Source organism: Chaetodon auriga, chromosome 13, assembly GCF_051107435.1.
Source record: "Chaetodon auriga isolate fChaAug3 chromosome 13, fChaAug3.hap1, whole genome shotgun sequence".
Classification (NCBI taxonomy): Eukaryota; Metazoa; Chordata; class Actinopteri; order Chaetodontiformes; family Chaetodontidae; genus Chaetodon; species Chaetodon auriga.
Window position 1 is genome coordinate 4,288,166 of NC_135086.1, and position 27,372 is coordinate 4,315,537.

General features: G+C 44.8%; 1 protein-coding gene across 3 annotated transcripts in view; it reads right to left on the reverse strand.

Moving 5' to 3' along the window:
* The window catches only part of hdac4 (histone deacetylase 4), a 119,835-nt gene extending 92,865 nt beyond the window's left edge, over positions 1-26,970 (reverse strand). Inside the window, exons 1-3 of one of the 3 annotated variants that reach the window (XM_076746758.1) lie at positions 26,772-26,970; positions 26,353-26,463; positions 12,916-13,176 (exon numbers count right to left, since the gene is read on the reverse strand). In XM_076746758.1, the coding sequence (XP_076602873.1) occupies positions 12,916-12,937 (22 nt within the window). In that variant the 5' untranslated portion in view covers positions 12,938-13,176; positions 26,353-26,463; positions 26,772-26,970. Of the gene's footprint in view, positions 1-12,915; positions 13,177-24,618; positions 24,731-26,352; positions 26,464-26,771 lie in introns of those variants that run through there. The other 2 variants (XM_076746757.1, XM_076746756.1) reach the window with 2 other exon arrangements.
* Between the last annotated feature and the right edge of the window lie 402 nt (positions 26,971-27,372).

A 27,372-nucleotide genomic window follows, 5' to 3' on the forward strand; every position in this document is an offset into this window, starting at 1 on the left:
TTTCCGCTGCCCGTGAACAAAGCACCAGTGAGTGAGCCACGTGAAACACAGCAACCTCAGTGAGAAACTCATCCACATGACAAAAAGCAGCGCTTTTCAACATTAAGCTGAAGCAGACGACCTAAGGAGCCACTTGGTTTCCACAGAGTGCAACAAAACTTAATTTCACAACTTGGTTTCACACATAAAACACGAGATCACCAAAGTCGGTGGGATTCGTTCTCTGGGGACCATGACACGCCCGTCAACCCAATCTTTGTTGAGATATTTTATTCTAATATGCTTCTAAACATTAAAAAATGCATTTTTATGGCCAATTTATGTATGACTAAATAGCATTAAATGTAAATATTAGGACTCTCTGCCATGTTAACAGTAAATCCATCAAAAACAGCAACAACACTGTGTATTAACGGCACATTAAGTGACATTACAGAGGTCAGTAAGGTCTGGGTGATTACGTCATTCAGGCAGTGCAATCATGGACTGCTTTTAGATCACTGTCAGCCTTAATACAGGTCTTTACTTCATTGAGTAATGTAACAGGCTGCCTTGATCCTCTGTGGACGTAACACAGAGATCATAACATCAGTGAGCAGACCGAGGATGACACATGAGGAGCTTAAAGCACAAGTCCAGGTCCAGGTTCGCTGTCATGCAGGGCAGCAGCGGTCAAAACCCCTCAGGAGCCCTGATTATTCTCATCTGAAGCATGAAATTAAGATCAGGTAGAATGCAAGTATAATGCACTTAAATGGCTTCTTTGCTGGAAAACCGTAACCATGTCCACAGTAGTAACTGTCTCCGCTGAGCGTGTACTCCGATGCGGTTTGTTTACTTGTGTTTTGACATGAGGCTGTGTGTCTGTTGTAGACAAAAGGGGGATAGGGGCCCCTCTAGCTCCGTGCTCGCAACAAAGTGCCCTCTGTTCTCAAAATGAATGTGTGAATAACTTTGGGAGAGAGGAAAACACTTGAGGGGATGGACAATTCGTGTCTATTAATAGTGTCTATAAATAGATCAAAAACATAACCATCCTTCCTTTTTCTCTGTGCAGTCGCTCAGAATCTTCACGCTGCATTACCTTCCACCTGTAGAGTCTGACATTCCTTTTTTGGTGCTGACTTCTGAGCAAGCTCGGCTCCTTCGGCATCATCTTCATCAAGATACCCTGGTTTACAATGCAGAGTGTGAAAGTGCAGAACATCGAGTCAGTTTATGTTGAATTTTAACATGTTGCACACAAACGCCTCTCAAACGGAGCTTTTGTGTTGAACAGATATGCCGCTGGTCTGTTTTAGCTTGGGTTTGGCCTCATGCCCAGTATCCATGACAGTGCAACAAAATGATGCATGCAACTTGGTAGGACCCATTTGCCATGCAGTGTTATGATGACTAAACCTTCACGACGTCGCAATATCGTGCTGATTTGGAACTAATTTGGTTGAACTCTCTCTTTATATTATAAAGGCTTTTTATTTAAGTCTGATACGGTGAAAGAAAAACTGGAGATGAAAGAGCTGAGGGGATATGAGGCAAACATGTTTTTTTATATTCACACCAACAGTTTGATAACTGTAACGCAGATTATAAAGGTGTTTAAAAAAGAGTCCTAAGATGTTGACAAGATACTGTGGCTGGTGAGTTTCAACAGTGCCATCAGTGCTGCAGAATCAATAAAAGGTTTTGGGGTGAAATCTCTTAAGCACAAGCAAAAAGTCTGAGTGCATGAGACGAGAGAAATCCAGCACATTTATCTTGAAATGAGCAGACATACAATTGAGTGATTAGATAACCACCAATAAAAGGCGCTGGCAACCTCCAGCGTCCAAGTGTTGCTCTCTGCACCCTGCGTGTTTGCTGCGTACTATCTGATTGTTCGGTCCACGCACCCCTTTGAAGGTGCATCTCTGTCAGGTCAAATAATCCTTCCCACGGAAAGGCCGGCGTTTGCGTGTATTACACGATGTGTCAGCATCTTCCACTGCGATTCCATGAAACGCTTGCTGTGTGGCTTGCCATTGCACGGATGCTCATTAGAGCATCAGCTCCCAGTGCAATCGTGTGATAATGACAGTGAGCCTGATAGACGCTGACACAAAAGACAAAATCAGAGTCAGCGTGACAGTAACAGATAGTGAAGCAAACAGATAGTTCAGCATGAGATAACCATCGCTGAGATTCCAGCGAGGTGCAGAAGGAGTGACAACAGCGAGAGAAGAGTGGACGCTAACTAAAATCTAAACATACCATCTCACCAAACCTTTATTTCAGCAATGCCCAGTTTCACTCCGTCTGCACGACCTCCCCACTGCTGGCCAACAGCAAGCTCCAACACTACAGCAGCAACACCAAAGCAACACGCTGACAGAGAGAAAGAGCAAAGCCATCGAGATGCAAACCTTTCTGACATTTAACTTTGGTGATGAGCTTCCAAAACCACAGGTCACAGTGAGCAATATTTTGACTCAACTAGCATGCTCACACCAGCTCATTTATCTAGCCAACAGCAAATCCGCAGCATACCCTCTGTGTTTCATTTATCTAATAGGCTGCTGCTCCTGAAGGCTGAAGTAATGAGCTTGCTATGTTATGCAAATGGCTGAAAGAGAAGTCTGCTAAATTACAAATGTGGGAGGACGACAAACCTTGGTTTCATGCAATTTGACTGATGATGAGTGCTGCTGAACTCGGTGATCTTGCATGGATTTCTACAGCGGGGTTCCTGGGTGCACCACCGCAAATCCTGCACGTAGGCTGCAGGGATCGGCGGTGCGCTAACACCTTCTTAAGGTGTGTAGCCATACCGGACAATAATGTGTTCTATTTCATATTCTTATGAGTTTATGATAAATATGTTGTTCAAAACAAGTTCAAAAGTAGCTTTATATCCATCAGTGACTGGAGTATATGCCGCCCACTTCCGGTAATTGTGACAATTCATCAGCAAGTCACATCCGACAGTGTTGAGGCTTATAACAAATGACTGACAAACTGTAAACGGTGCTGCTGACTGCGATATACTGTAGCTGCCTGTGCTAACACTGGATTCACAGACGGGCTACATGAGCTGCTTCACAGCTCCCAGCCCCGGAGAAGCAGAAGTTGACACGACTAAAATATGAATGCGATGTGTTTAAAAGGTTGAGCAGGGAGACTGAAGAGAAGCACTGTTCATTATTCCCCAGCCGGGCTGCAAAAGTAACCTGTGTCCGCCGGCCCACGGGCGAGCGAGGGTTCACATTTTAGCAGCCACTCCATGGACTATCACTGCTTTTTGGCTGGTGAGTGATCACCAGCCACTTCTCCAGCTGCTTACAACTTGTCTGAAGATGAGGTCACAGAACCAGTTTGTTTCCTGAAGAAACATTCACCACTGTGCTGGTCTCTGTGAACCACAGGAAGACTGCTGGCTTTTGTATTAGTATTATTTCTTTCACTAAGGAAACATTTGTTTGAGCCTAAGAACCAAAAACACTCTCCTGCATAATCCATGAGTTTCATTCGTTGTCCTTAGGGTAACTTATGGAATTAAACTTAATTAGCTGCAGCCGATAACACTTCAAATTAGTCTTTTTAATGTCAAATAGTGGCCAACTAACAATGAGAAAACTGGACATCTTAATTCATTTTAATTTAATTTCAAGGAACCGCCAAGGCCAAAGGGAGCAGAGCGGTTTTATCTCCGGCTCTGAAATTTACCGACCTCAGACCAAACTCCACTGGAGCTTTTATCCTCCTGTGTTTTCTCTGCTCCGTCTTCCTCTCCCTCTCTCTCTGAACAGGGTCTCAAGAACAGATATAAAATGCTATAGATGAGCCTATCTCCTCGTGTGTCTGAGGAATTTCTTATTAACTTGACTGTGAAAAAGTTCAGAGGTCTTTGTAGTTCACTCTCAGAGGCTAAATACACCCGAGACACAGACTTGACATTTTGCACACCCAAAATACCAAACGTGTTTAGCCAAAACATTGGGGCTCAGTATACTGTAGGTCACTGCTAACGCTGCGCTAATGCTGCAGCTGAATGAAGGGTTTTTTTCATGTTTATTACACTGGAGGTGAGACACATGTGCAAAGAAAAACAAAATCACGAAAACAGGAGAAACACCCAACCAGGACTGAAAAGACACAAAGAAATGCGTCAAAACCTGCGGACGGCTGCTGTTTTCTTAATGCTATAACACAGAGAGTCGATGAGAGGGGATCTTAACCGTTATTCATTTAAGGACTGTTTACCGAGCAGGATAGCGTTTTCAAAAAAAGGCCTTCAAATTACACACATTCACACATGCGAGCTGCCAAGTACAACCACAGGAGTCTACCGTTGGCAGCTGAGCAGCTCCAGCGGAGCAGGAGGAGTTCAAAAGCCTCGCTGAGTCGAAGCCTCTGAGTGAGGAACATAATACGTCCACTTTAACAACCCTGATTTCCCCAGATGAATCAGAGTTACAAACCCAGAAAACTCCTGGTTTAAAATCCTCTTCCTCTACCTCAGGCAAACTAGTCGTACGCAGCTTGGGGCATATTAGGACTAGTCTCTCGCTACAGACTGAATTTCAACAGTTACTTGGAGACCTGGTGGTGTAGTGCTGTCCATTAAAGTTAATGTCCAAGACGGTTCCATGTTGGATTGGTTTGCGGCATTGCTTAGTGATAGAACCAAGCAGATGGGGGGGGGTCAGGTTCAGGGCCAATCACGATCTTTTGGGTGGGCCCAGAGCAGAGGGAGCCTTTCTAAAGCAGAGTCATTAGCATGGTGGAGCCAGTCCACAGCACCCTGCTGCTGCCTGCTGGTGCTTCCTGACAGGAAGAAGAGATGAAGAGGAGGTCTCAGTGAGATAACCATAGATGAGATTATGTCACCTAATGTCGCAAATGACCATCCAGGTAACAGCAGAACGTGCCTGAGGATTAGGATGCCACTTTGAGCTTAAAGTGCTGACGCCTAACCAGGACTGACCGCTGTGGCTGAGTAACAGCATTCAAACAGGGACCTGCTGGATCCAGATCAGCGTCGATCTATCTTTTAATGGATCCCGGTTCGATCATCTGTTTGTTGTGACTGTTGCGAACCAGCGTGCCTGCTGTCAAAAACACCCATTTCACCCCATGAAAATGAGTTTTTTTTTTTTTTTTTTAATGGTTTACTCTGCAGCCAACAGTTCTAATTTATGATATCGACAGCAAACAAACAACAGTCAATAATATTCTGTGTTATAGATTCAATGAGATTATCTGACTGCAGACAGCGAAGAAGAAACAGAAGTCTGCATGAGCTACTGTTGCACGTCTAAAACACATTTCCTTGTGTAAACTTTAATTTAATATAGGAGACACTCGTTCATTGATCCACTGGATGTGCTTCAAGCTGCAGCTGATTGATTCACTTACATGTTAATCTCTTGTTCCCACAGTTCAAAGACTGGAGTCTGCATGTGTGTTTCTACAGACTTTGCATCCAAACGACAGACTTTACGTTACGTAAGATGAAGAAAAGTTTCAGTTCTCTCTGCACTCAGTTGACTCGTTCTTTCTTTATCTTTGCGTCGCTCCTTCTGCTCTCACTCTTCTACACGAGTCGGGTAGTCAGTCAAATTTGGTTTAACCTTAGGTGACATTAAATTACCATCCTTATTAGAAACGCTTGTTCATGAAATCCCAGCAGTACCCGACGTGCGTAAAACCAGGCTTGAGCGGAGAAGAGAGTGTTTTTCGGCTTGGTTAGGTTGGGCTGTGTACTGCGGTCTCTGGTGGTGTGGAGGAGGGTGTGGTGAGTGACTGTAATTGATTATAAACCCATGTAACTCAGTCAGTCTGAAAGGCGTAGAACGGTTTCTGAGGGTATTAAAAGGTGCAAGATGCCATTTTTTCTGTTTTTGAACAGCTTTCCTGAAGGGCAGGACCTGAATCTTTAAATCAGCACATTAGCACCGTGAGTAGAAATCTGCAGCGAACGCCAGCTGTAGCGAACACAACAGCTCCATGGGGCATTTCATGCATTTTTAGTACAGCGCAGCACACAGTGGAGTTTGAAGGCCTCTGTTTCAGAGCTTATCCTGAGATTAGTGCCTGGAAAAGTTCATTCTGCCCTGGGAGACCCAGGGTGCACTGAGCCCTTCCTAACAGGGATTGTGTAACTGCTGGGAACTTTTGATTTTGTTTTGTTCATAGAAGCAGGAGGATTACATCCTCAGAGACCCACCTGACCCGCCTCCCTCTTCTCCGCTGTCCCCTGTTGAACCCATACAGCGGACTGCACCTCAAAGCCAGATGGGAAATACAGCAATGCAGGGATTCTGCATCCTACGACACCAGCGTTGTTTGCTGCACAGAGGACTGGTAGACAGTGCGTTTCACTCAGACTCTGAGCTTAGTAGCAGATGTGGATCCTTACGGGTTAATCTTCAAGGTCTTGCATGTTCTTAATCTCCATATTTACTGCACACTGGACATCTGGGCTGTGTCGAACTGTCAGCCACCAATAGCTGCTGTATCTGTGTACGGTGTCAGCTCAAAAACAAACGAATGCTTGTCTCAGGGTGTATTAAGTTACAATCATACTTTCGTCATGGCTATTAAACTCGCTGAGTTGTGACTGCATGTCTTTCCTGCAGAGCAGAAGCACATGTGGCGTGTTAAAGCTTCAAGGCAACTCACTTCACTGACGTGCCTGCTGAAAGTCAGCCAGAGCAAACATGGAAAAAGGTAAAGGAAAAAAAAAGAAATGTGAAAATCCAACTCCGTATTGCCTAATTTAGCCACCAAAGCAACCATAAAATGATTGAATACTTTATAGTGAAAGAACAAAAGGAAGATTGGTGGATCTTTGTTTATTTGAAAGAACAATTCTAAGCTTCTCTTCCGGCAGAAGCGAAGCTTTGAATGCTTAATAAATTCTTCCAAAGGCTAAATTGCACACTTGTTTCATCTGGCAATGAGATTACTTGAATGGCAAATTCTGGAAAACTGTGGAGAGGAAGACAATAATGAGGCGGTAATCTTATTTCTCCACAGCAGCTTCCATTGTTCTCTTAAAAAGGCTTCTGTTTAGCCTGGTTCAACTGTCACTCCCATCCATCTTTCCATTGAGGGAAATTTTTTGCAGAGCCAAGGATAAATGAGAACAATTACATTTCTGCAGCCCTCGAATGCATCAAACGCAGATAGGAGGGACTGCCATTGTGTCCCTCTGGCTCTTTGGACAATCGTTAGATAGCAGTGGTGACTATGAGCGGCGACTGAAAGCATCAGTGAGCAGCCTCACGCTCCCCAAACACTTCTCAAATAACTTCCTCTGAACGAGCTCAACTTCTTTTTGCTGCTTGCTTTGGTTGACTTTAGTCATCTTTAGACAACTTTCCAACCGCTCAGACTAAAACATATCAATTAACACCCGGAGCCTTTTCCCTGTGACGATGGCCCCTGTAAATGAGGAATGATCCGCGTGGGTCAGCAGGGGTTAAGCTCCCTTTTTGAAGATTATGCTTCACTTTCTAGTGGCCTGGCCCAGACACTAGCCACTCTCTTCTAATCCACCACTGCAGGCTTTTGATAGCTCCCACTGCGAGTCCTTATTACAGTCACTGATTAAAACTGAGAGACAGAGAGAGAAAAAAAGACAGATAGGAAATTAGAGTGACAGAAGAGAAGGAAGGGCAACGACAGAATTAAAAAACAGTCCTATTGCAGAAGCAGGAGGCTAAACTATACGGCAGCTGACTCTGATTACCTCTAAATCTAAAGCTTCGGCTTAAATTTGGTTACTCAATACACACTTTTACTTTCCGCGAGCTCGGGTCCCTCTAATACGCGCTTTAAAGGAAAAACCTGAACCCGAATGCGAGAGTCCAAAACATTTACTTCATATCTGACAGGAAGAAGTGTCACCAGAAAAGCTTAGAAATGACACGCCTGCATCTGTGGATCGGCACTGTAGCGTTTAACATCCTCAAAGCACTGATAGCTAAATGCTAAAAAAAAAAGCTGGGACGCTGTGTAGAACATAAACCGAACCGAATGTGATCATCTGTGAATCCTTTTGGACAAATACTCAACTGAAAACAGCACAAAGACAATAGATTTAATGTCTGACCTCATCAACTTCATTGATTTTTGTAAATAGGTGCTGATTCTGAATCTGATGCAGCAACACGTTTCAAACCAGTCGGGACTGGAGCAACAGCAGACTGGGAAAGATGTGGAACGCTCCAAAAACACAACAGGTAAACAGGTTGATTGGTAACAGGTGAGAGGATCATGGGTATGAAAGGAGCATCCTGGAAAGGCTCAGCTGATCACAGCGAGGATGGAGCGAGGTTCACCACTTTGTGAACACATGATTGGATGAAGGATGTTACTACACGGGCTCGGGGACACTTGGTAAGACCTCTGTAGGTAAACACAGCTCATTTGCAAATCACTGCATTCTGTTTTCATGGCCACAAAATCGATGATGAAAAAAACCGTTACTGTCACAGCTGTAAAAGAAGGAGCTTTAATCCTGCGTAAAGACGCCGCAGCGCTCCGCCAGTCACAATGGAGAGAAAACAACAACAGTGTTATCTGGCATCAGATGTTTACGCTCCACCATCTCTTGAAAAGCACTTACTGTGCTGTCAGCCCTCTCAATCACTGCTCCTCTCGTCTCTGGTACTGAATAATCTCTGGGATAAAATCTACACATGGCCGTGCTCGTCCCAAAAATTTGACATGAATAATTCACAACCATCTGCCGTGGATCAGCGGACTGAATGAGACTCAGAAAAGTGAGGAGGTGCGATTCTTGTGTTTATTTTAAAAAGCAACTCCTGGCAGCTGCCCCCTCCCTGTGCCTCCACACTGCACCGCTGCAGCGACTGACAGCAAGACAACTGCAACTCCCCACATACCGACCCGCTAATCTAAAAACCTGGAAGTTAAGGTACTGCGTTTCCTCTCGTCCACACCCTGACTGCTGCAGACGCTGCTCTTTCAGTCGCACGCATGATGGTGAAGGGTGTGAATTAATCTTAGGATGGCGAGATGGATGAAAGCGCACATGCAAATGTTAACGAAATGTATTCACAGGATGGAACGGTAACGGCACATCTGTGCAGCAAGTAAGTCCAAAGAGACATTCATCTATCTGTGGTTATATCCACATGGGAAAAGTGTGTATTCTCACTCTGCAAACACACAAGTAGGCAAGAATAAATGGCAGATTCTCTCCAGGCTGCAGCTTATCTTAATGTCTTTGAAGTGGCTTTCTGACAGGTTCAGGGTTCATTTCCACATACAGAGCCCCACATGGTCAGGCACCTGCACACATCTCTGACCTGCTCCATCCTTATTTCACCAGCAGGTCAGCTGAAGCGGCTCAGACACCCTGGAACACTCTTCCTTTGACTATCTGCAGCCTTTGAAAAGCAGCTTCATGTTTTAAAACTGGACTTTGTCATTTTATGTGTTTTTTAAGGTCTGTTGTTACTGTTTTCAGTCTAATTTTTAACCATTTTTACTCTTCTGAAGCACTCCTGCTCTGTGAAAGATGCTAAACTAAACAAACTTAACTTACTTAAAGCACAACTATCACCCAGCAACAACTATATCATCATGGAAAGGGCAGCATGAAGTGGTTGGGATCACTCCAAGAAGTAAAACACCAACGTAGACCAGTAAACAATACCAACATCTACTAAACCCAGCATGAGCTTTCTTTTTGGTCAGGCTGTACAGGCCTCAGAGGGTTTTAACAAGCTGTACAAGGCCTCCAGCAGCAGACGGCCCCTCTCTCTGTTTGTGTTCCAGGCAGGGGAGTCGCTCTGCATGACGATTTATTGACGCAAGATCCCCCTCAGCCAGGACCTGCCACCGATTACTGCCGCTGGAAAGCGGAGGGGTGGGTCTTGTTGGGATGAGAGAGTTTGTCTGTGTGTGTGTTCTAGCTCTGGCTCCAAGGCCATAAACCCTGTTCCAAAATGCCAAGTAGCATGTCAACATGCCAGCCTTTGCCACCCAAGTTTAAGTCAGACAAAGGGCCCTTCAGTGCTCTGAAATGGTGGTTTGAGAATGGGAAATGATGATCTGTCATATATGGAAAAGGGCTTAGCAATGCTGCACAGACAGGAGGGCGACAAGGGGAAAATGGACTGCTAACAGGAGGTGAAAGTGAGGACTGAAAGCTTCATTCTTAATTTCAGAGCTCCTCGAGGTGCTGAAAAGTCTGGCAGTCAAAATGTTTTGGCTTAATGCAAAATTTCAACAGAGCGGCCCCTCACCTAATATTTGGTGCTACAGCTCCGTATGGAAAACTTGGCTTCGCTATGAATCATGAGAAATCTCTTTTCCAAAAGTGGGATTATATTTATCCGTTAACTGACACAGTGCGAGTGATTGAAAACGGCTCCGTCTTCATTGAAACAGTCCAAATGAGATGAAACATGTGCCGCACTCACACTGACAACAACGGTGGATTCAGGTTGGGACCATTTTTCCATCGCTCCAGGTACATTTCTGGCCTCGGAAGCACAAGCAAGTCAGATGATGGCTGTGAAATAACCAGGAGGTTGACAAGCACACCTCAACACTGACAACAGTAAAATTATAAACCTGCACCGTGAAGTTATTTTAGTAACTCTCAAATACAGGAAAACGTTTGTGAGAACTGAGAGTAGACAGAGCGTGGAAATGATGTGAACAGGAGGAAAATAAAAAGGGAAATAAAGCCCCGCTCCATGGCTCCACTTACGTAACCTGACGTATTTAAATAAAAGGAAGAAGAAGAAAAAAAAATCGCAGCTATCTGAACGGCCTGAAACATCCTCTCCAACACGAACCATTCTGGCTGGGACGACACCACGTCTCTACCCACAGTTCAAGAGAAGAGACGGCGATGCCAGCAACCCACATTGTGCCACACAGGACCAACAGCACCACAACAACTGAACAATGGCTGTGACGTCATCGCATCGAGCACGACCAAGAGAGCCAAAGCATGATGGGTAAAGGAGGACACAATTGGCCTTTTGTCCACTTTGGTCTGCAGCTGACGAAGGGGAAAAGCCAGATCTGCACCATGGTTGTGATTTAAGAAAAGGGTTTTTTCTTTTATTGAGCAGACCACATGGGAAGCCCCCATTGGTTGACGTCAAGCACACCAGGGAATCCATTTTTGAGCATGCAAAGAGACACTCACTGTGAAAAGTAATTCATCACCAGAAAGCAACCTTATGAGTGTCATGCATGCGGGGAGTTCCTTAACAGACAGGAACATTTTCTATGGACTAATCTTCATGTTATGAAATGCTTCCAAAACAGAATCTGGCGCCACTGTTCATCCGTCACTGTGCTTCTGTGTCCATCAGTCTGAAGAGGGATTTCAAAAAATGAAATGAAATAAAGGATTTTAAACTTGAATTTGTGCATCGCTGCCTTCCATAAGTCCATCAACACTGCACAGACCAATCAGCAGCTTCACTCCCACATGACCTGGAGATGCCCGGGAAGCCACACACACTTCATCTGAAAGAATCATGAAGGCGCTGAGATTGACGTTGAACCGTAACTACATCAGTGACATATAGTATGCAGCCAAGGGCGAAACATAAAAAATGACTTTTTCCAGCTTCCCGATGAAGCCAATCTATGCTGAAGGTAAAAACAGTGTACTTAACTGAACTGCTGCTGCTTTCATAGGCACAATGAAGGCGTGCGCACAAACAAAGCCGAAAAAAAGGACGTGCAACATGCCCCATCGATCTGGTAAAGGTTGGTCGTCTGTGTTACTGCAACAACAACAAAACAGTCACTTGCACCACGCTGCTCCTTTTCCACTGTTTTCTCTCTCTCACAGGTGCTAGAACAAGTTTCTCAGCTGCTAAATTTAGTCGTGACACTTTCCACAAACAAACAGCTCTGCTTTGCTCCACATCACACTTCGCAAACCAAACCGCTTCCATATCAGCGAGGACGCGCTGCTGCCTCACTTCCGTCGCCTGACTCATGACTGCGTGGCTACAGAATCCGTGTGCAATGTGTCCACGTCTCGGTGTGCATGCTGACTGCGGAGAGCTGAGGTCAAGTGAACGCTGCAAAGTTTGCTTGGTGCAAAAGACACCCTGCAAATTAAAATACTAATTCAGCAGCGTTGGAAAATTAAACTGACATTTAGCTGAAAGTAACAGCTTTACACCCACTTCAGAACCTCAGTAAATAACTGGATTTCATACCTGCAGTAATACTTTACTGCATCAATTTGTCTTCCAGACAGCATTGTTTTCCTCGTACGAACGCGAGTGCAAATCAATTAAACCAACCACAAAAAACACACTTGGATAAACAGTTGCCCTCTCCCAGACACCGCTGTGTAATTGCTGTTTAAACAATGCAACACGCTGGACTTAGTGGTTTTACCAACTGTCACATCAACCATGTTAAATCACCAAATCTTCACAAGATTGAAGCCCTGTGGAAAACGCACAATCAAAACAGCAAGTTTGTTTGTTCACCAAGGTGTAACCAAACCACCAACTCATCCAAGAAGAACGTCGCCAGAAGCAGAGTTTTACTTTGCTGTCCAGCATTAACGTATCACATGTTAAAATAGGATCAGATGTTCGTTTAAAAGCGGCCTTGTTCTGGTTCTCAAAAGCATCCAGAATGAAACTCTTCATCAGCGCATTTCACCATATAAACCAAACACTAAACAAACTCTGCACGCTTAAGTAAGACGTATGAAAGTGCTTTGTTGTTGGGATAATTGTCATCACAAACGAATGAATGTAAACACTTACTTCACGCACATTTAGCACACACATAATCCTAATGATAACTCCTACTGACAAACACTTTTCATTCCGATAGCAGCAGGATTTTCTGTGTCAAAGCATCGGCACACGCAGAAAGTGAAGAACAACATGCTTTTCTTCATCTTACCTGATCGAGTGTGAGAGCTCATTGTTGTAGCTGTTGTTGCCGGGCAGACTTGACAGAGGTGAGCGGTGAGGGTGTCAGTGCACCTCCGTGGTGGCTGTAGTGACCACCATGTGCTTCGCAGCCAAGTCGCTGCTGCCAGGTGGAGGCGCCAGGCCAAGGAGGGACAGAGAGTGGTTGTTTCTTAAGACTTCATCTCCCCGAACCGCAGGTGGAGACCTCAGCGGTGTGTTGTGGCAGGATTCCTTCCACCAAACGGTCGGGCTGTTGGGGGGGGGGGGGGGGGGGGGGTGCAAAAAAAAAAAAAAGAAGTGTTTTCATGTGCAGGGGAAATTCCAGAGAGAAGCTCATTTAGAGATTAACACACAAGTTAATTTCACATTCGAACACACTGGATGATAAATCAGGGATCATCGAGGGCTGGTGTCCTGCAGAGTTTTTATTCCTCCCTGCAGTTATTGAGCCAAAACTCCTGTTTACCTGAAGCCATGTGTGGAACTTCAACAACCCAGGAAGGAACAAAGACCTGCAGGTCAGCCGCCTGCAAAGAACGCCTGACCGCCACAATCTGCAACCCTCAATGTACATGCAGAAATCCCCCCTTCTGCATAAAGTGGGCTCTTCAGTGCTGTTCAGAGACCCGTGGCGCATATTTCACTTGCTGTGTGAGTTAAGTGTTTCATGTGCACGGTCAGCGGCGGGCTGGATTGTGGCGGCCAAGGTGAGGCTAACAGCCACAGAGGAGAGAAGTCACAGCCAACAACAACGACAGATCTGACATCAAACTGCAGTGAAACTTGTTGACAAAGTAGAAATTAAATCAACACCTTTTAAAAACATGCTCAGCTCCTGCTCGGCGCTGGACACCAAATACAAGCAGTGAATTAAACTCATTACAAATATTAACCTTGTTGTTATTAAAAATCATTTTGTTAATCGTGGAAACGAGAAAAGAAGGTGGAAAACAGCTCTGGCTTCTTCCCAGTAAGAGTAGTGTTACGTGTCTGTTTTTTATTAAATGAATGTGGTTTCATTTGAACCATCTGGGTTCACTAAAGTCACAGCATGTTTACATAATCTAAATGCAACAGCTATTACTGCAAGTCATTGTCAGCGCTGCTACCACACCCAGCCTGGCAGAGCGTTCGATGTGGTCTAATAGCTAAATCAGAAGGCTAAAAACACACACTGACAGTCAAATTCTGGTGTAAACACAATTAATAAAATGTGACTTCCCGACAGTTTCAACATTTGCCAGCCTCGAGTGACATTACTAAATCTTCACTTGCACAGCTTGCGTGGTCAGCTGTGGAAGTCTGCGCCTTAATAAGAGACTCTTAGGAGCCCGTAATGAAATGCAAACAGAGGCTTAGAATTACTGCGGAGTCGATAGCAGAAGAGAAAGAGGAAGAAAACGATTTATACTGTGTGTGTGTTACACAATCAAAACTGCAAGGAGTATGTAAACACACACACACACACACACGCACACGCACACACACAAGAAGCCTCTGGCTATTCAACCCTAACAGAAGCTAAAACTCACCTCTGTCACATCTAACAGGTGTCAACAGAGCTGAACACCAACAAGTGGTAATGAGAGCTGCAATCAGTCACTAGAAATACCACAGAGGCCACAACAAAGTGTGTATGCCCTCTCTAACAAAAACACACACACACACACACACACACACACACACACACACACACACACAGAGTCTCTTTGTTGTCGCCGTTACTTTAAAGCCCCTGAACCGAATTACTGTCAGATGAGTGAGTTCAGTGGAAAGAAGGTGCAAGCACTGCACGGCCAAGTGACATCTCATGGAAACACGGTGCTGCCAGAATTCTCCAGGGTCTTACTTCACTTATCAGGAATTACTGAAGAAGAAAAACAGTCCCTTAAGTGAGAGACAAATTTAATGGAGGCCCGGCTCATTTATTAGCGTGGAATGTGAAGAAAAATGAAGGCATCACACTGGAGGCATATTAAGATTTTAGTTAAATCTACTACAAAATGAGCTCCAGTGTTTCCCTCGCAGGTTCAATGCAGAGACACTGAAGTGCAAACGCAGAGTGTGAGCTTTAATTTGTTGGATTCAAGAGAACAGACATCAGTGCGATGCTGCGACGCTGCACTCGCTCTGAATTTCTCATTGATGTCAGAGTTTGTGCGCAGCGCCTCGCAGCATCCTTCAGGCCGGGGGCACAATGACCAGAGGCGAGGTTTACATGTTTGTGTGAGCGTCTGACACGAGTGTGTGCGTGTTTAATACTCACTCGCTCGCACGCACGCACGCACGCACGCATGCACGCACGCACGCACGAACGCACGCACGCACACGATGCTTTGATAACCAGGTGTGTCAGAGTGCATGTACGAGGTGTCAGAAAAACACTGGAGGGCAGCGGAGCTATTCTCAGATCCAGCCGCCTATTTTAGTCAAAGGAGTCGTCTGTCACACAAGAATTCAGACTGTGCTTTTACAGCTTGTCAGACTGTGTCAGCAGTCACCTCAGGCGTTCAGTCCTCTCACTTTCTCTCTTTGCCACAGTCAAACAAACAAACAGGAAAAAAAAAAAAAAAACGCAGTGCAGCTCAAAGGGAAGCCAAGTCTGCTCCGTCTCTGACACCATCAACCTGCAGTCTGCGGCACTGGTCAGCTGTCAGCTGTGCTCCTGTGGTTTTTAATGTGATTTCACTTTTTCAGCCATTCAAACTGTTCTTCTGGGATCCTATTAAAACTGAATATTTGTACAACACTGCAGGTATTTTTACTGCACTGCAGAGCCGTAAAAAACACACCACCTGCATCCCTTCGTGCGTCTCTTAGCCTGACACTCGAGATTGGACGAGATTTATAGCTCGCTTGCAGTTAAGTTTGAACCTGGAAACGTTTCATGGCGCTTGACAGGAAAACGGCTCTCAGGACCCCTTAATGGACTTCATTTCCCAAGCACTCTGAGCGCTGCCGGGAGTAATCACGATGGCATAAAAATAACATGTGGTCGGGTAGTGAGCAGTAAACAACAATTAAGAGACCCCTTGCATAGCTCATGAAATGAATCATTGAAAATGCTCTTGTGCCATAAAGACAGCTTCTGCCTCTCAGCTCTAATTGACTATGAATTATTCAGCTGGCGAGTGGGATTAGTGGCACCGCCTGTACGCTACTGATTGACATGTTCCTGATTTTTCTTCATTGCTGGCAAAAATAGTTGAGGCGTGGAGTCTTTACAGTGAGCGATATTAGCTTAGAAAGCCCAAAAGAAAAGCTCCCTGCGAGCAGAGAAGGGACTGAATGCTGTGAGACGTCTGCGCTGACGCTGGTTCAGCTGAGGGCATGGCTGTGTAACACCGAGGCAACATGAGAGTAAAAGGAGGAGAAGCGTGACAGCGAGGAGTGAGCGAGCACACCTTGAGCGACACCCTATCCGGCACGAAAGGACCTGCAGTAACACAACACTCTCTGCTGCTCGCTCACGTTCGCAAGCGAACAAGGCCAGCTATGACCGCAGGACATCCCATCAATCAGCTGCTGGCTGAACGAGGACAAGACGAGGAGCTCGGGCATCAAGCGGCGGAGCGGGGGGATCATTTTTCTTGTGACGGAGCTCTGACAGCCTGGGCACAGTTAGTGAGCGGCTGCATGGCACTGCAGCCTCCACCTGTTGGCCCTGACTCCAGTCTCTGGGGGAAGATATCTGCGATCATTAGTCCCCAGCCTGTCTCGCTCTGCAGGGACAGATGATGTCAGAACAAAGATGCCAAACATTAACCGTTCTGCTGTGCTGCTCGTGGAAACAAACTTTTCTTCTCAAGCTGGGTGACAGAAGTGAATATTTTACGGTGGAAAGCAAATGAAGTCAGCCTTTATGGGGGCTGACACCAACATCGTGTGACTTTGCTTGAGACCTGTCACTTGAGCTGTGCACAAATGCTAATGAAGTCAAAGACATCCCACACAAAAATTCTTCCAAACTGAATCACTTCAAAATAAATTTGTAACACAGGCCTATGCTGAGTGCTTGTTTTGCATTTTAAAGCTTACAAATGATGGCTGAACATTCAACGCTGAAAGGAGGGAGGGTCGCTACCAGACCACTATAACCAGGCTAATACCAAAAATGTGGAACTGCAATTCAGTTCAATGGGAATAAAGCTGTGCTGAAATACATAATGGATAACGGGGGACAAGCCTGAAAATCACTTTCTCTGCATCATCTGAAGCTACCAGCAGCACAAAAGCTGAAACGTATTGCCTACATATAGCCAGCATCTTGATTTAGCGAGGTCACAGCACTCCTGTTATGCACTACCTTACTAGGTGGACTATAGCTGCATCGTAGCCAACCTCCGCTTGAAAACTTGAAAACCTCATGCCCATATCATTCAAGAGCTTCTAGTGAATGGCTCACGTCTGCATTTCATTTGTCCGAGCAGCGCTGTTATGGTATGAGAGCGCAGAAGCGTATGAAAAGAAAGTACAGAAAGAAAGTAAGAGCGAAGTAAAGTGAACTTCAGCGAGGTCGCCGCCTCAAACCCAGACTGCCTCAACTCTAAAGGTATGTTCAAAGTTGGAGGTTGGGGGAAAATGCTCGAGTGTGCCATGTTTCCCCTTTGTGTGTGTGTGTTCCTGTGAAACCTGGAGAGAAGCGTGGGGTTGGAGATTAAAGCTGCTGGCATCACACATGATGACACACCACGATGAAGAACTTGCACCAGGCCTGTCTGTTTGGGAGCTGTGGAAACACGTAATTGATGGCTCTCGTCGTGGTGAACAGAGAAATGTGAAACTCCTTTTACATGGCGTGAAATCAGACATATTCCAGTGTTAGACATCTCATTTTTTGCCCACTGCTTCTCTAGATTCTCGTCGTTTGACCTACTGTCAGCTACCTCATAGCACGAAAAAAAAAAAAGGACCCCCATGTGCCAACTATTCTGAGTCAAATAAAAAGCAGGAAGTAGCGTCTTTCCACGCAGTTTGCCAAGTCCTGTGAATGACAGAAGCCCACTCCACTTCCCTTTCTTCACTCATGCACAGGTCTGACGTCTATCCGCCTCACCCTTCACTTGTCCCCCATTCTGCACCGCGGAGGTTCTGCTTTCTCCAGAAGAGAGCAGGCTTTCTCTCTTTCGGATGAGTTTTGTCCGACCGCGGTTGAAGCAAACATGTGGAGTTGCTTTCACATGATCAGAGCAGGATGACTTCACACTAAAACGGCTCAAAGAAAACACTGTGTCAGAGATGAAATTCTTTGACACAGACCACTCAGTTCCTCTCGTTTCCACTCTCCGCCTGACCGGCTGCTGAAAATCGAGCTTGACTTTGTGTATCAGCTCCTCTAGAATCAGAACAAACAGGAGGGAATCCGGTGCCATAGATCACCTGGTTGACTGGAACGGATCAAAATGTGCTGCGTTATGGCCCCGAGACCAGGTGGATCAGTGACTGTCTGAGGTGTATAAATGGTTATTTGACCCTTCATCTTTCAAGCTGCACTGTAATCACTGAGAGATGCTCGCAAACCCATCCAGAGGTTTGACAGTGAGGAATTATTCCCTAAAGTACGAGAGTGTCAGGACATTTTAGAACAGCGAGTTCATCCTGGAAAACAACACAACAACACACACGAGGCAAAATCAATCAGTCTTACAGAGTCTCACGAAGCCGCTTTTGGAGGAGAATCCAATCTGTCGGATCAGCTGATTCTATTAATATCAACTTTGATCACAATCTGCCCTCAAAAGCCTGAGTGGGACATCTGTCACCAAAATCCACCTTTCCTATCTTTACGTAAGCAGCTGCCTGCTGGGGAATGCAGTTGGTTTGTACACAATAACAAATTACTGTCTTAACAACCAAAACATACAGTAGACTTGCAATTTCCAAACAGCAAATTGGTTTTGGCCACTGCACACCCCACACGCATGGACAAAAACGAAAACTTTAAATCAGGTTTCAGTGTGTGGAAGAATCATGGAAAGCTGTCAACATGTGGGTTTTAACCTGCTTTTAAAAAGCAAAATGCCAGGGGATCGCTGCGGCCCTGACTGGGTGTGATGATACATAAGAAGGGGGCAGGGCGGTTGACAGTTTGCGCAGTCCTGCTGGTTAAGTGTGCCTGTACACCGCAGGGTCCCGTCACCAAGCCTACCCAAAACTACAGCGCCATTAATAGACTCAATTAGTAACCATTAGCGTGACATCCACAACACGTCCACAAACAAGGAGGTCTTTGCCAGCCCTCCCAAAATGGGTTCAAAGTCAGGACAGGGTCCCAAGCAAAGCACAAGGAGCTAAAACGGGTTTATTATTGGAGCTGTGAGGCGAAACAGGGGAAAGCGGGCTGAATCTGGGAGAATGATTCGCTGCCATGAACTCGCTGGGTGACCACAAGGATCAACACAAGGATTCATCAAGCCTCAAATCACATCAGTTGAGGCTGAGAGCTTCTGTATAGCTGCCCATTAAAAGCTCTGCGTCCCTTTTCCTGCTTTGAATCTTCCTCTTGTCTACTTTTACTGCTTCTGTGGCCCTCTGGCCGATATCCAGCTTCTTTGCCCAGCAGTGGAGCTAATGAGAAAAGGTGAAGTGACTGTGATTGATTTCACTCATCTCGGTGTTTTACGTTTACCTGGAAACATTTTTAAAAATCTCATTCAACGTCACCATATTTGGTTGATTCAGACGACTGACGGTGAAAACACTGTTTGTTGTGAAATAAGTTCCCCCCCAGTTTTATTCACACTGTATTAGTGGCTTCTCAAACATTGCGTGTAATGGAGAGAAAGACTAATAAATGAACAGGGACAGAGAACAAAGACACAATAAAATGCTGAATCACAGTGGGCTGAGGGGAAGACCCTGCCAAGCAGCTTACAAATTCATGCTGCATGAACGTGTCTGTGTTTTACAGAGTCCTGTCACCTTATTTGTCCCCGAGCACAACAGTGGCATTAACAGACCCCATTAGTATCCATTAGCGTGACAACATCCAAAAAATGTCCACAAACAAGCGAGTGTTCCCAGCGCCAGCTTGTGCTAAATGATGGGAGGAAGTTGGAAAGTCACGCCTGGGCCCTGACAAAGCACAATGGAACTGAGCTAAATGAGCTTATTAATGACATTACAAGAGACAAACTTGGGGGCAAACAGAGGACAAGAATTAAGTGGTCCAAAACTTTGGTGCGGTAGCCATGTGGAAGATGGCCTGTGAGCCAGCGGGCTGGACGCAGTTCAGAAAGCATCCGTTTGATTACAAAACGAAAGTTGAAAGTTAGACCTTATTAATGGTGCTTTTACTGAAGGCAGAGAATCTAAACCCATTTCACATCGTGTAAGTACAGAAGTAGAACAGTAACATCCTAATAAAATAACATATCCCAATGTTTATCTCTGTATCCACACACAGGAGGTTTTACTGGAAGAGCTCCAGATTGTATGTTTAAGAAGGGAAACTTGTGTGCATTTAGTCTCACTGTGTTTTATCTGCCAGAGCAAACTCCCATCATTTGTTTCACTAATTTCATACACAGATAAAAGAAACCTCTGGATGAGGAATTTTCATTCAGGCAACCCACAAACTGAGGCTTTCTCTATTGTTGCTCCGAGTTAAAATCTTTCTTTGTATATCAAACACAATCTGCAGACGTGAAGGAAGCCTTGAAAACGTTTCCTCGATGATGAAGAACAGCAGCGACAGGCCGTCTGAATTCAGTCAGTTGTGATTTATTCCACTGTTGTGGCATAAAACGCAATTCATGTCACGGCAACATCAGCTGTTCGACTGTAGCTGAGACCTTTGTTTCCAACACATGTGCTGAGTCCATGGTGGAGATATTAAGACACATTAAGCGTGTGTGCACGGCTCAGTCTCAATACTCTGACATTAAAAAGTGATGAGTTTTAGCTTCAAAAACAACTTTAATTGAAAGGTGAACCTTTGGCTACATGAATCTGTCGCGAGGAGAGACGGTGAACAGAGAAGTCAAATTAAAACCAGGTGTGACACAAGACGTTTACCTGTAATGAAGTGGTAAGAGGTGATGGAAGCAGCACTGATTCACACTCTTCAATGCTGCAAAGCCACAAAAATAAACCTTTTTTCTTCATATTGGTTATTATACATCTCATGAAACAAAAAAAATCTGCTTTAAAATCTTACTCGCTGACAGGTGCAGGAAGGTGTTGGACAAACAGAAAGCACACGACAGGTGGGACCATTAAGTCAAACAATAGAGGCGGCTTTTGACAGATTAATGTGAGAATACTATTCTCAGGTCAGCCAAAATCTCTCCGTACCTGGTTATGTGCAGCTGGCTTCGAGCTCTGCAGGCATTCATCTACTGTCCTCTGTCATATTTGTGCATCAAAATACGACAAGATGTAATTAGTCGACTTTTAAGCTCAACAAATGTGCAAACTTAAAATGTGAGGATGTTACCCTGAAAATGTACCAACACAGGCTAAACATCTCTCCGTGAAGCTTTGATCCCTAAATCCATTTTGTTGTTTAGCATAATAATTTTCACACAAATAAGCTGTTTGTGTCGGTAAGATTTTTCCACCTGTATAAAATATGACATTTCAATATCAGCCCCTCGAATAATCAAATACAAAAAACAGACAAATCCAGTTAAAAGAGGCAGAGATATTCATCTTCATACTATCACTATCAGTAGCCTACAGAGACCACAATGTAGTGCAGCCATATTTCATAAATAGCACTGGTCAGAAAAGGCACGAACATCATTCAACGCAGAGTCAAGTGAACACGTCCTCTTTGTGTGGAACACAGCAGGACTCTGATCACCACTAAGAAAACATTCAGTCACACCAGTTATTCAGCATTTCTTGTGGCTGCATTGCATTACAGTCTGCTGCTGGTGCCAGAGAGGACCGTCCGCCCTTATTCCTTCATAAGCATGTCTTCATGTGAACTGTGGGTGCAGCAGCTGTGTTTGTCTGAGCTGTTCAGTTCAGGACACTCGGTTTGGTATGCGACTCCCCCAGTCCGGTACCCCCCGTGACCCAAAACAGTCCATTTATGTGGACGACTCGCACTCGTGGAACAAAGGCTATCGAGCATGAGTTTTATTTGGAAAGTTCTGGGAGCGCACCACTCGTTTTCTATCAGCTGTGGCAGGCTTGTCAGCTTAGCCTGGTCAGCCAGGTGAGTCAAGCCCATTTCGTGTCGCCGCCATCCAAACGGCAAACACAGAGCTGACGGATCCTCCTGTGACATTCAGGGCCTTTTCACACCTGCAGGTCTGAACCACTGTGCATGTACATTTGTTAGTTTTGGTTTTATGCAAGTGCACTAAAGAACTACACGTTGGTTTGTAGACGGGCGTGCATCTGATCAGCATGTTGTCAATTCAGCGGAGAGTGTTGTGTTGCAGTTTGAACGAATGGAGCAAAATAAATAAACATATTAATATCTGCTGCCACTGTAAATAATATTATTATGGCAATACTGCCAGACGATAGTAAACTGCCTCTATAAATTTGAAAAGTCAGAAAGTCCGGACCAAACAGGTGTGAAAGGGCCCTCTGATCCACTATACTGGAGCATTATGGTTTCCCAGTAAGAATTGCCAAACACTAGGGACAAACTGCATGAGGACATTGTTCAACAGAAGCTGGGTATGTCTGTGGAAACACTTCAAACACGTCATCTACGCCGACATCACTCGAAAGTGAGATGAGACATAAACTAACTGGAAGGCGAGTCCTTCTCCCCACAGCGCTCAGGCAGCCTGGCGCTGCATGCCAAAGCAATAAGTCATGCTACAGGAGGGTTTATCACTGCAGATATACGACCGCACTCGACCGTAGAGAAGACAGGACTTCAGCATACAGTCAAACTGCTGTTGTTCTGTAATCACCAACGCGTCTGATGATGGAGCATTATTGGCATTTGTGCTTTTCGTGAGGCACTCTTTACATTTTTCAAAGTAAATGACAAAAACGTTACTTTCTCTGTTTTTGCTGCTGTGCCAAAAAAACAATGTACATACTGTGGCATGAGTTTTGGTGTCATTAGAGCCTTAATGAGCAGAGAGCCTGGTGAGACCGGCGAGTCTCAAAATAAGAGCTTATGCTTGATTCTGGAAACCAAAACCTGATCTTTTCTTGTCTCACATCAAACACTGCTGTGACTGCCAGGGAGCTGCATCCTTAAAGAGGAGCACTCTGAGCCTTTTTCCTTTCTTTACAGGGCTGCAGTGACCTTGTTCCTGTGGGGCCTGGACTTTACGAGCGTGCACCAGCAGTCCTCCAGAGCTCGTAATGCTGAGGGAATAGTTTCCGCTAGCGGAGGCTTAAAGGGGTTTAAACAGAGCCGAGGCAGAGCCCTGCCGCTACGACAATTCACAGCTTCCACTCAGCTGTTAAGTGGAAAGTTAAGGGAAAGTTAAATGAAGATATTGAGCAACAGATTCTGTTTCTGGCACCACTTATCGTTGTGAAAGGGTGTCTGACATCCTGGTTAGAGCCTTAAAGCTGTTTAACACCCACTTTCATCCATCCCATCCACACAACAAGAAAGCATGCCTGGCTTAAAACCTTTACATTCACAACTGTCAGCTTTTGTAAAAGCACAAAAAGGGGGATTCCACTGCTTTTACACTGGACCAGGTCTATAACCACTGTGCTCAAACCTGGAGCACATTAATCCAGAGAAGTTGATGACACTGGTCAAATCTGGACGAGATTAACCAGAGACGCTGAGCCTTTTTCTGAATATGAACAAAAACTAAGCAAACAAAGTCATGGTGTCTCAGCTCCGTCTGGTTTAAGGTTTCCTGGATGGACAAAACTCACTGAAATAAAATAAAAAGGTTGCACACATCAATCAAAGAACGAGCACACTGTCACTGAAAATCTCCTCAACTTTGCTCTAAAACTACGAGCTGGAAACCAACTTCGGCGTCGTCCTGCTGCTGCTCTCTTGTGTTTACACCTCATGAAGACACAAGTTTACACCCTGAGCTGCGGCAGCGGCGGTTCGACCCCAGCAGAAACCTCCATCACACACACACACACACACACACACACACACAGAGCAGTCCTGGTTGTGTCATCTGAAGAACTGTGGGGTAGTTCTGAGTTTTTTTAACGCATTAATACGGTTCCTCTTCATGTGTGACGTACATTACTGGGAAACATAATCGCGTAACTGGGTGACAAAATTCCCCAGTACATCTGGTAACTCTTTACACTAACCTCACACTTGGAGGGAAGGCTGTATGTATGGCGCTGTGCTGCAACACGACGCACAAAGGGGAAGCGTGAAGTTTGAAAAGTCAGAGTTTGGGGGCTTAAAAGTCACTTTTCCGACGTGACAGCGAGTTTCGGCTTGTAACAATGTAGCGAACAGTGAGATTAAAAGCGAAGGTTGCCGAGCAACAAAGTTGCACAACACGCGCCGTCGACGCTTTAAATCCACTCCGAACTGGTAACAATGTTCAACAACGTCTGTCTTGCGCAACACTCGCGCTGTCCTCCTGCCGTCTGTCAAATGCGGGACAAACTCGCAGAAAAAAGTCAAGTTTAGCTGAGTAACAGCGGCTCAGCTTCGAGGAGGAAAAGCGCACAGACCCGCGACAACACAAACATTTTTTGAGTCATGATATTCTCTGCAAGCCAAAGAGAGGAGCCTGTAAGTGTGTTTTATTTTTTTAGAAATAAACGCTACCTGAACGCAGCACCCTTGGGCGCAAACGGCTGGTCTTCTCCCGGTCTACAGCAGCATCCACGGGCAGGGTTTTAGGACCCGTCGGTACTGTGAAAAAATCATTCGGCCAGCAGCTCCGCCATACTGACTCGGTCACGTGTCCACCTCCTGCGTTTCCGGAGGAGGCGGGGCCTGCGGAACGGGATGACTGACAGCTGAGGGGCGCAGTGATGTCAGTGTGAGTGGACGCATGAATGAAGTGTGTCAGCCTGCTTTCCACGTTATTTAAGCAGCCAATACACGACACTGTCACTGCTGCTTCACCGAGCCTTAGAACTGTTCATGTCATGATAAATAATACTATATTTTTATCTTGTTTCATTGAGATACTCAACAGTGAGTTACTGTATTTCACCATGTTATTACTACACTTACACACACACATACTGTCTGTGATACTAGATTCCAACATATTTTGTGTGGCAGTGACTTTAAAATAATGATTTAAGCCCCTGAAACTTTAGTTTAAAATCTTCGGCATTGACATCCTGACATTGAATATCCATGACTAAATAAGCACCAATCAAAGTTACAGTCCAGAAAGACGTTGATTTTTAGTTATCATTCAGGCTGCTGAGTCTTCAAGGAAAACTCAGTACTCTGTTCATCGGGACTGTGTGGCTGTGATTGGATGAGCTTTGATTGACAGTGGTATCTCACCAGCAACAGAATGCTGTGTTCATGTCATATCAGTCAGACCATAATTACAAGAAACCAAGTCGGAACAAACTTTCATGTCAGCCTCTGAGTTGTTATTACAAGTCGGAGATTATCAGGAATTTCTGACAGCTACAATATCTGTGTCAAAAACTGCCGGCAACATAGCCGCAAAGTCTCCGCTGCTGAGAGTTATGTCTAAATAAAGTCTAATATTAGCACTAAGATAACCAATTCAGCTAATTAAAGGGAGTCTTACACTGTTTGTATCCAGTTTCACATGATAACAATCAGCTACAAATAGGAAGTGGTTCGTTATTGTTTAGCTTGAAAGGAAAATTTTTGTCCTGTGCAGGGAAAGTGGAGAAACACGATATGTCATTTTGAAAGCATGTACTATGGGGTCATAATTAGAAACAGGAAGTACTTCGACACTGATATACCACAATAGGTTTAAGCTTTCAAATAATGTGGCCACAAGGCTAGCAAACATCTTGATGTAATGGGTGAACAAGTCGGAGTAACAGGAGGTTTTCTTGTTCTTCCCTTTCTTCTGACGTTGTCATGCAAAGAACCCAGATGCCATATAATTCAAATATTGCTAAATTCTGATTGGTGCCCAGAAGTACATGACACCGTCGTCCAGCTGAGCTCCACCCACTTAAACCAGGTGGGAAGAACATGGACAAATGCGAAAACGCAGAAATCTCTCATGTCAGATAACCAAAACAGCTGCAACTTTGGCTAAAAAAAAAAAAGTTTGTGTGGTCATGAAATGTAATCCCATTACTTGAGAAGCTGCTTGAGAAAATGTGTTTTCAGCGCCTTTAAATGAATGTGTAGGGTAAAATGAATGAGCATGCCACAAAGACACAAGCCCTCATCTCCTAATAGACTCTCAGCCTGACAATCTCCAAAGTAACACACAACACAAAGCACTCTCAGAGAGCTTTTTTGTCACACATTTGCAAAGTTCAATGCACTCTTTGTGAGTGAATTTTGTCATTTGCTTCCTCGTGTAGCCTCAGTCTGACTCACCCTCCTCTATTTCACTTGATGATTTCCAGGTAACCTTTTCAAGAATGACTTTCAGCAGCTGTGGAGAAACGTGTCTCAGCCTGCCGCGTTCAGCCGTTGCTTTAATCCTCACTGTAGGTGGAGAGACACAGACCAACAGTAGATTTTCCAGTTGGGGAAAAGTGAGACTTGCTCGTTAATGGCGGGTGTGTATCACCGTTGGTTAAGAAAATGATAATCTGCCTCCTTTCTTCTAAAACCTGATTCCTCCTTTCTTCTAAAACCTGATTCAATTGGTTTGATGAACAGAAAGTTGGTTGTGATGAAAAAGAGCAGTGATTTAATGAAATTCTTAAAGTGGTAGATCGTGTGCTTTAAAGGGACATTCCCATAGCTACAAAACCAGTAGTACCATCATAAGCGAGACAGTGAAGCCTTACCTGTGTTGGTGCTGTTGATTACCTCTACTTCTTCTTCATTCGCCTCACATTTTCTCCACTCGGCAGGTGAGGCGAGCACCTCCGACGAAGCATGAGGCAGTTGTTGATGTCAGGCTGTCGACTCACAGAAAAATCACCCCACCTCGTCTGAGCACAAACGCAGATTCTTCCATACCAAGAGGAGAAACTTAACTGTGAACTTCCTCCAGCAAACTGCTCTTTGATGTGGGCAAGCTTTCCCAACAATCCCATTACACAATCACTAGCTCAGGCTCATGATGTTACACCGAATGAAAGCAAACACAAACTGTCACTGGATTTCCTTGTTTTTTTTATGTTCAATGCATCTTTGTAACAGTTTGAGAGGTTGCAAACAGGCTGATGGTAGCACAGAAATGCTCTGTGAGCTCTGGATCTGCACCGATTGGGAGCGTAATCACAAGTGAGTCTTGGCACCAGTATAGATTTATGTAGAATATAACAACAAAACAACACTAAAAGATTTAATCCAATATCAATAATTTGTCATTTATCCACCATATATTGAATTTTTGTAAGCAAACACCATTATTTGTTTCTTCAGTCATTTTGAAACTGGATT